This window comes from Grampus griseus (genome assembly GCF_964374135.1).
Source record: "Grampus griseus genome assembly, chromosome: 1".
Lineage (NCBI taxonomy): Eukaryota > Metazoa > Chordata > Mammalia > Artiodactyla > Delphinidae > Grampus > Grampus griseus.
Genome location: NC_139017.1, coordinates 174,161,190 through 174,170,974, shown reverse-complemented (window position 1 = coordinate 174,170,974; position 9,785 = coordinate 174,161,190). Strand labels below are relative to the sequence as shown.

Genomic DNA, 9,785 nt, shown 5'->3' with positions numbered 1-9,785 from the left:
CACGTTTATCGATACCATCAAGGCTTGGCGCGGGGTCCGGGGTATAGAAATTGTTGCCTCGCCCCCGTCTCCCCTCCTCTTTCCGGTCGGAGTGAAGCTCCCCGGAGACGGGAGGGAGGAGGCCGGCGGCGGAAGGACCCGGGAGCCGCAGGGACGGGCCCGCAGGGAGCTGCCCAGACTTGGAGAGGCGGCGGGTTCGGGCGAGTCTGCAGGAAACCCTTCCCCCCGGCAGCACGGCGCGACACCGCCCCCGGGGCGGGCCCAGTGCGTGGCAGCGGGATCGCCGACCCCGTCGGGAAGTTTCCAGCCTGCGAGCGAGCGCCGCTGGACACGCCGGACGTTCCCAGACACGGACCATGCGGCTCCAGCTGCTCCTGGCCCCGCTGGGCTGGCTGCTCCTTGTCGAAACGAAGGGTGATGCCAAGCCGGAGGGTGAGGGCTCCGGGCCGGGGGCGGGAGGGGGGATCCGGGGCCGGAGGTGGAGTGGGGGGGATGGGGGCAGGTGGGCTGGTCTGGGGGCTGCCTCCGTTAGGACCGGCCTGTAGGGGAGGCCTGGGCTTCCCGAGGGGTTCTGGGTTCAGGCCAGTTGTCCACTGACTCAGTGGTGACTTGGACAAGGCACTTCCCCTTTTAGGGTTGCGTTTCCCACTTTCGGGCAGCTGGAGGGGAGGAGCGGCCCAAGTCCCGTTCATTACCCAGAGGGGCAAATAATAATAGCACTCATAATAATAAGGCCATAATAATAAGGACGATAACTACGTTTGTGGGGCACTGGCTATGAGTCAGACGTCGATTAAGCAGGACCCTAACCTTCAGAAGTGCATCCTTCTGTCATTTCCATTTTCTAGCTGGGAAAACTGAGTCTCCAGAGATGATTCACTTGCCCAAGGTCACACCGCTTGTGGGCTTTGAAATCAGGATTCACACCTAGGCCTCATAACTATGGAGTGCGGGGCACCTGGGGGGGTGGGAGACAGAAGGGGTGGCTCACATCACAGAGCCGTTTGTACTTTCACCCGTGTCCTCAGTGGTCTGCTCTGCCCCTTCCAGGTGGGTCTTACTCTCTCTGGGTTGCACATGAGGAAACTGAGGCCCAGACAGGTGTAGTGACTGCCCAGGGGGATCCAGCTTTGGAGCGGTGGGTCTCAGATCTGCTGGACTCCGGGTCTAGTGCTTTTTCTACAACCCCAAGGCAGATTGGATTTCAAAGTGTGTCCCACTATCCTGAGCGGGGGCTGCTCTCCTCCCCAGCCCTCCCTGGACCACCTGCAGGGCCGCCCAGTCAGCATCTGAGAGCCCCAGGAGGACACAGACCACTGGCAGTCCCAGCGAAGCAGAGCCAGACTGACCACACCCTCCATCAGCCCCCGTTCCCCTTGGCCCACTCTTCTAGGGAAACTGGGAACCAGAGTGGGGCAGGATGGTAGTTTAGCAGACCCTCGGGCCAGGAAAAGGGATAGGAACCACCATTTCTTGAGTACTTCCTTTGTGCCAGGTTCTGCCCAAGGCCACGCGTCTCCCGTGGTAAAACAGTGGTGCTTAATCTCCACGAGGCTTGCTGTTCTAGCCTGCAAAACAGGTGTGATGATACCTGCGTCCTAGAGCTCTTGACAAGGATTCCGTGGGATGAGGCCTGTTGGTGAGAGTTCAGCTCAATGCCCAGCCCATAAAGGCATTTGCTTTCTTGGCCCAGCGCTGCCAGCTTTCCTGGAGTATCCAAGCAGGGCAGTAAGACAGGTCAAAAAATACAGTGAGGGAGGTGCTAAGCACAGGGCTGGGCTGGTGGTGTGTGCAGAGGTCCTGTGGCCTGGGTCCAGTTGCTGGCTTTTTTCCCCCTGGGTCTCTCTTCCCTCTGCTTTTGCTGATGTAGGCTCCCTCCACCCCAGACCATCCCAGGAGAAAAACTCCAGCTGCCCAGGGAGGTGATGAAGCCCGGGAGGTGAGTGGGAGGGACCAAATTGATGACAAGGCTTCAGGTGCCCTGACCCCTAGCAGGTGACGGGAGGGGACAGAGTAGACACAAGGCAGCCCCCACAGAGGGTACAGGATTCAGGGTGTTGCTGAGATAATCCAGGTAAAGCACCTAGTAGATAGTAAGCGGGTCCCCAGGCATGTGGCGAAAGTCAGGCCGCTCTCAAGTTTGAGGCCCTGTGCTTCCCTTGCTCCATTCAGACCCTTTTGATACATAAGGAATCATTGGCCTCATTTTACAGATAGGAAGACTGAGACCCTAAACGGTTAAACACCTGGTCTCAGGTTGCCACAGCTGATTGGAAGTGGCATCATTGACTGGGACTCAGACCCTCTGCTCATTCCTGCTGACCCCCAGCTCCAGATGGGGGGGCAGGTGTTGCCGGGAGATACACGGATAGAAAGAGGGACAGTTGTCCCTTTCAGCGTGCTCCCAATCTGAGGGAGGACACAGAGCTCCTCACCCCAGTGGACGCCCAGTCTGATGGGGGAGACACAGCCCTCTGCTCCCAGAGAGCCCTGTGCCTGAGGGAGGAGACAGTGCCCTGCGCTGGGGGGCCCCCAGACTCATGTGGGGGAAAGAAAAAGGCCTTCAACAAAGCGGCATCCAAACAAGCAAATTTGCACAGAGCTGAGGGGGTGGGAGAGTCCAGGAGCAACATGGTCCGTCCTTCTTTTTTTTTTTTTTTTTTTGCGGTACGCGGGCCTCTCACTGTTGTGGCCTCTCCCGTTGCGGAGCACAGGCTCCGGACGCGCAGGCCCAGCGGCCACGGCTCACGGGCCCAGCCGCTCCGCGGTACGCGGGATCCTCCCGGACCGGGGCACGAACCCACGTCCCCCGCATCGGCAGGCGGACTCCCAACCACTGTGCCACCAGGGAAGCCCCCGTCCTTCTTTTTGTAGTTGCTTCTGGCTGAGACCCCCTGTCTCCCTGGGCCCATGCCTTTCCCTGCAGGCCTTCATCTGGCCACGGAGAGGGAAGGAGCAGCCTGAGCCTGATGGCCGCTGAGACCTGAGACTCCAGGGATGCCGGTTGGTCTTGGGTGGGAGCTTCAGGTTGTGCTGTTCCGCCGCAGGAAATGGAGAAGCAGGCAGACCCAGCTGGCTGTGTGTGTGTCAGGGCGGGGGAGTCTCAGGAGCCCTGAGGTGGCAGAAATGAGTGGGAGGCCAGACCTGGGGAAGAGGCAGGGCTGGCTCCAGCCCTGGGAATCCCCATCTCCTGGCTTCCGTTCCAGCCCCAGGTGGGTGTGGGGGATGGGAGAGGAGCTTCATTCATTCCCGCCTCCCCAGAGAGCAGCCTGGGTGTGTCATGACCGTGCCTAGGGAGCCAAGGCCACATGCTGACCATCCACCCCCTTGCCTGGACCGGCACTGCTTGGGGAGAGGAGGTGGCATCTGAGGGAGCACAGCCGAACAGGGCCTGAGTCCTCAGCCTTCTCTTAGAATCCCAGAGAGATGTCTGCACTCCCCGCACGGCCCCCGTGCCCCCCCCCGACTCCCCGTCATTCTCACTCTCAGGAAGGCGGCTCCTCTCCTTCCCTGCCCCCCAGGGCAGCACTTTAATTCCCTGACCAGGGATTGAACCCGGGCCCTTGTCAGTAAAAGTGCAGAGTCCTAACCACTCCTGGACCGCCAAAGAATTCCCTGGCACTATTGTTATTACTCCCATTTTACAGATAAGAAAACAGAGGCACAGAGAGGCTAAATTACTGTCCCAGCAATCTGTGGCAGTTTGCCACTCCACTCTGCTCTCTGGTTTGTCTCTGCTGACCCTGGATCATGGGTCATCCATCTGGGGAAACCACTGCTGGACTTTGAGCAGCGGGTCAGGGGGACCAAGAGCCCTGTATGTCGGGCCTCATGTGGGCCCTGGCCTCAGCCCAAGGCGGCTGGCTGGGCCAGACAGAAGCAGGTGGGCGGGGCCCTGGGCCACATTGTCACCCTGTAGGCTGCCCAGAGCTCTGGCTGTGCAGTGAGTTGGGAAGAGACCTCATCCAGTGACTGGAGCGGGTGCCCACACTGGGGAGGCCTGAGAGAAGGTGGCTGGAAATGCTGGATTCAGTCTACAGCTGGGATTCCCAGCATTCCGGGATGTTGGACAGGGAAACAGTGTGGTGAAGGGCACGGGCATTTGGAATTCCAGCTCGTTTCCTTCTCCCTTCGAGGTCCTGTGACCTCGAGGTTATATAGCCTCTCTGTGCCTCAGTTTCCTCACCTGTAGAAGGGGGGGTAGAAATATCACCTACCGCACAGGGTGTTGATGGTTAAATTTGATAACGAATGTAACACGCTTCACAAGGTGCATGGCACCTAGAAAAGGCTCAACAGTGCTAGCGCTTACTAGTCATCTCCACAGGGCTCCTGAAGGCCAGACACTGCACCTGAGGCCCAAGTCACACTCACTCCGAGTCCTGGGGAGGGGGAGGGACACCAAGGAAATAGAGACCACCCTGGCCTGGCAAAGGGAGAAGCAGGTTTGTACTGGTACTTCACCTACTGTGCACACGGAGACTTCAGGGGCCGAGGACTGACTGGGTAAGGGGATGAGATTGAGGAGGGCTTCCTGGAGGAAGTGGCCTGGGGCCTTTTCAGGGGAAGGAGCAAGTTTTGCAGGCAGGACAAAGGAATGGGGTGCTGGCTGGATTCAGCAACGCAGTTTCATGGGGGTGTTGAGGGGTGATGCCAGGGTCCCTTAGGGGAGGGGCCTGCCTTGAGTTCTCTTGCTGTGAACCACCTCCCAGGCCCCTGCATTGGAGCCCAGAGTCAGAGGACCAAGGGATGGGTTGGACCAGCGGTTTCTAAACGTGGCTGACATCAGAAATCACCAGGGGAATGTAGGACAAATCCAGACTCCTGGGTCCATCTCAGATCTGTGGTCCTGGGGCCCAGGAATGTGGATTTCACAGCCTCCCTTGTGATGCCGATATGCAGGCAGGTTTGGGGCCCTCAGCACTGGGGGATTGTGGGGTCCTTGGCCAGGAGAGTGGGCGTTGTGTTGCCCAAGGAACCCAGGATTTGTTAAGGCACCATTGCAAGCACCTGGCAGGAAAACTGAGTGGAGACAGGCTGGGCAGGAGGAAGGGGGCATGGCCTGAGCTGGACACTCTCATTAGACAGATGGAGATGGACGCCTGGCCACATCCCAGGCCTGAGCGGTGCATGCAGAGGTGAAGAGGGGATTCTGGGTCTGGGTATCTGGGTCCAAATCATGGTGCTGCCACTTCGTGGCTCCCTTGGGCAGGTTACCGTGTCTGAGTCTTGGGTTCCTCACTTCTCCTCCCCCACTTCCTGACTTCAGGAGCCCTGGTCCAATGGAGAATCCAGAATCTCACATAGATACACACGCTGGCTTTTTCCATCCATGAAATGTGACACTCTTCCTGTCCCCAGCAGCCCCTGTTGTCGACAAGAGGGCCTCAGAGCTGGGGCTCTGGCTCTCCTTGCCTGAGGGCAGACTTAACCATCCTGGCAGGAGCTGGGGGGAGCCCTTCCCCAAGTGTGAGCAGCACCCCTCTTCCCTGGACCCCAGGGTCAGATGGTGAGGTCTCCCCTCTCCGTATCTGCCTAATGAATCCACCCGCTTCTGCCCCAGGTCTCTGGACCCACCCGCAGCAGATTCTTGCCAATCCTGGCTGGGCCACCTGGCACCAACCCCTTGCTCTGGGACCAGCAGCCTGCCCCTCGGCTCAGCTAGCTCTGTCAGGCTGGACTCCTTTGTTCTTTTAGCCCAGGCTCCTCCTGACTTCCTGGGGAGGTCGAGGTGGGAGGGCCTTACCTGCCTGTGCTGGCCTGGCCACTTGGTGAGTCTGTTCACCCAGAAAAGTGTTAAGACCTGGACCCCAGGGAAGTAAGGCTCACCTAGTGAAACAATGATGGGCGCTGCAAAGTGGGGTCCTGCCCTCTGCCCAGAGAGAGGTCAGGAGAAATCCAAGAAGGCTTCATAGAGGTGGTGGCAGGGAAGAAGTATCACTGGCCCTGGGACCTGGAGGAAGGTTAGAGAAAGAGCAGAGAGAGGAAGCCCTAGCAGGAGGGAGGAGCCCAGCCAGGAGGAGGGCCCACTCAATGGAGGGAATGAGTGTGTCACCAGGCCAATCAACGGGGGCCTTGAATGCCAGAGCAAGGCATTTACCTCTCAGTAATAAGCACCAATAATAGCTTAGTGTGTGCCAGTATCCCAACAAGGATTTTACAGGCCTGATCTCATTTAATTAGTCCAGCAGCCCTGGGAAGTAGGTACTACTACTATCCCTATTTTACAAGGGGGAAACCAGCTCAGAAGGGTCAAGGACTTTCCCAAGGTCACACAGTTGGTAAGGAGCAGAGCTAGGAGCCTAACCAGGCCAGCTACAGGGAATTTTTTTTTTTGTTTCTCCTGTGCAGCGCAGCATGTGGGATCTCAGGTCCCCGACCAGGGATTGAACCAGGGCCTCAGCAGTGAAAGCCCGAAATCCTAACCACTAGGCCACCAGGGGACTCCCAGAGCCTTCACTTCTCGTAGAACACAGCCTTAAAGTATGGCCTGGGAGGTGCTTCTTCACGGCTCCCAGAAATGGCATCTGGGAGTGTTTTCAGCAGGTTCTGTTGCAGAGGTGAAGCCACACTACAGAGCCCAGAGAGGTCCCTTGTTAAAAAGGTAGCATAGCCGCTCTGGCCAAAGGCCAGGATTTCAAGTCAGTTTCCACTGCAGGCCAGCTCTTATTGGTTCTCACAGTGTTGGGAGAATCCAAGGCCAAGTGAGGCTCAGCAAGAAAGTCTGTTGGGATTGATTAGCAATGTCTGCCCTAAGTGCGGGCATGGAGAGCTGTGATTGTTGCCAGGCTAATGTCTGATATTGGCCAGAGAGGTCCTCCTGTTGTTCAGCATTCAGAGCGAATCCTTTCCTCTGCTCCTAAATCCAGAGAGACCCAGTCTCACAATGCAAGGTGCAGACACCTCTGCTCTGGGTACTTCCTGCCACATTGGTCAGTTACCAGATGAACGGAGCCCTGAAGGAGAATTGGGAGACCCAGGTTATGTCCCAGCTCTGTCATTAACCAGCTGAGTAGTCTTAGGTGTGTCTCTTCCTATCTGGGCCCTGGGCCCTTGTCTATAATGGGTTGACATGAAGATACGTCCTGTGGGATTTGACACATCCCGCTGGGCACGGTCATCCATTCCTGCTGTCACCTCTCTTCATCCTTCATTCCCTTCTCTGTCCCTAGACAACCTTTTGGTCCTCACGGTGGCCACAAAGGAGACCGAGGGGTTCCGACGCTTCAAGCGCTCAGCTCAGTTCTTCAACTACAAGATCCAGGTAAGGGGCTCCCCAGGTGGGGCAGAGATAGCCGAGGGGTGGTGGGAGAGTCCAGGAGCTGGATGTCTGCCTTTCCCAAACTGACTTGGGCCCAAAGGGAAATCTTCTGGAAAAGTAAGATGGGAAGAACATAAGCAAAGTCTAGGAGGTGCTGGAGATAGAGGGTGTGGGGAAGGTGAGACTTGAGAGGTATGTGGGCGTACTCATGTTAGTGCATAAGACTCACCTGGGGACCTGTGGCTAGTTTAGAGGGTAGGGCCTGGGGATCAGCATTTCCACAAGGCCTCCCAGGTGATTTGGAGATGCCCTTGTTTATACAGATATCTTACCTGTATAAACACTGCTGTAAAGAAACACAAGCTAACGCCATGTCCATTAGTGGCATGGATTTCATGTCCTGTGCGTGCAGTCTGTGGGGCTGAGCCCTGCAGGGAGAGATTCCTCCATTTCACTGAGTGTGCTGAGTGCCTCCTTGTGTCAGGTGCCGTGGTTGGCACTGGGGACAGAATGATGGACGAGACAGACCAGGGCACTGCCTACACAGCTTGCAGTGTAGTGGCTTTAAGCCAGAAAGAAAGTGTATTAGTTTGTGGCTTCCCTGGTGGTGCAGTGGTTAAGAATTTGCCTGCCAATGGAGGGGACAGGGGTTCGAGCCCTAGTCCAGGAAGATCCCACATGCCGAGGAGCAACTAAGCCCGTGCGCCACAACTACTGGAGCCTGCGCACCTAGAGCCCATGCTTCGCAACAAGAGAAGCCACTGCAATGAGAAGCCCGCGTACCACAATGAAGAGTAGCCCCCGCTCACCACAACTAGAGAAAGCCCGTGTGCAGGAACAAAGACCCAATGCAGCCAAAAATAAATAAATAAAATAAATAAATTTAAAAAAATTCATTATAAGAAAGTGTATTAGTTTACATAAATGGGGCTTGAGGCAGCGGGTTGCTTCAGGCATAGCTGGATCTAGGAGTTCAAGCAGCATGGTAAGGGCCTTGTCTTTCCATCTCTAGGCCCTGTTTGTTTTCATTTGCAGACATGCTCTCTCTACATGGTAGCAGGATGACCACCAGCCATAGACCCACATGCCCCAGCTTCACAACCTCAGCAGAACAAGACAACCTTTCCTTACTTTTAACAGAACAGTCCCAGGGAAGACTCTGATAGGCCCTACTTGGGTTACATGCTCAAACTCATGGCTCTGGGAGAGATGGGAGACTCTGATTGGCCAGCCATGGTCACATGACCACACCAGGAGCCTGCTCAGCCCCACATATGTCTTAGAATGGTTTCCCACGGGGAGGGGAGGAGGTGCTGGACACAGACAGAAGCACAGATGTGCACTGCCCAGGTGGGGTTGGAAATTGAGCTGGCCAGATCTTTTCTTTACCAAAAGCTCATGTTAAGGGGCCTTTCTCTGCAGGCGCTGGGGCTGGGGGAGGACTGGCATGGGGAGAAGGAGATGTCGGCAGGTGGAGGGCTGAAGGTTCGACTACTGAAGAAAGCCCTGGAGAAGCACTCAGACAAGGAGAACCTGGTCATTCTCTTCACAGACAGGTAGGCAGCTGAGAGGCAGAGGAATATTCTAGAATGAGGTCCTGCCAGGACATCAGGGATGAGGGGGGTTACTCTAGCTAAGGTTGCCTGCAGTTTTAAGGGGTCTGTGAACCCCAGAAAAGACCCATGTCCACTCTTGGTGAAAAGATGGTTGGGGGACCTGCCCAGGTATGGTGAGCTATGCTTTGAGTGTGAGATGGGCACAGATTATGGGGACCACGTCTCTGCCCAGGAAGGGGGTGCAAACATGGTGGGCAGGGGCAAAGGCAACAGAGCAGATCTATTTCCCAGACGTGGCCTGGGGCTGGCGTGGGAGGAGGGGGGGAGCCTTGATCCCTGGTCTCCTCCTGCCTGTACCCTCCTGAGCCCCTGCCTCCCTCTCCCCCGCCCCGCTCTCCCGCGCCCCTTCTCCTCCCTGTTCACCTCTGCCCTGCCCTGTCTTCTCCCGGCTCTGGCCATAGCTACGACGTGGTGTTTGCCTCGGGGCCCCGAGAGCTCCTGAAGAAGTTCCGGCAGGCCAGGAGCCAAGTGGTCTTCTCTGCCGAGGAGCTCATCTACCCAGACCGCAGGCTGGAGGCCAAGTACCCGGTGGTATCTGACGGCAAGAGGTTCCTGGGCTCTGGAGGTGAGGGGCCCGGGTGCAGAGTGTGTGGCAGGCTGGGCAGGCTCCAGAGGGGTCCGTCTGCTGCCCGGGTGCGGATCCCCCCCGGCTTGACATCCCATGCGGATGGCTCACGGGTCCTGAATGCAGAATGACCTCAGTAGAACTCCTGATTTTTTAACCCTTAAATCAGCTTCTCTGCAATCTTCCTTGTCTCATTCAATAGCCCCCCATCTGCACAGGGCAAAACAGGGAGTCGGGAGTCACCCCTGATTCCTCCCTTGCCTTCCCGCACCTCAGTCCATCAGCAGGTCACACCACTTCCAGTTCAAAAGATCCCTGGAATCTGCCCTCTCATGTCCACGCC

At 57.0% G+C, this 9,785-nt stretch overlaps 1 protein-coding gene across 1 annotated transcript in view; it reads left to right on the top strand.

The window, feature by feature from the left end:
• The first annotated feature begins 285 nt into the window (after positions 1-285).
• PLOD1 (procollagen-lysine,2-oxoglutarate 5-dioxygenase 1) overlaps positions 286-9,785 on the top strand; it is a 28,324-nt gene continuing 18,824 nt past the window's right edge. The window contains exons 1-4 of the mRNA XM_082669223.1: positions 286-432; positions 7,173-7,264; positions 8,684-8,817; positions 9,279-9,442. Coding sequence (XP_082525349.1) covers positions 357-432; positions 7,173-7,264; positions 8,684-8,817; positions 9,279-9,442 — 466 coding nt within the window. The 5' untranslated portion in view covers positions 286-356. The remainder of the gene's footprint in view (positions 433-7,172; positions 7,265-8,683; positions 8,818-9,278; positions 9,443-9,785) is intronic.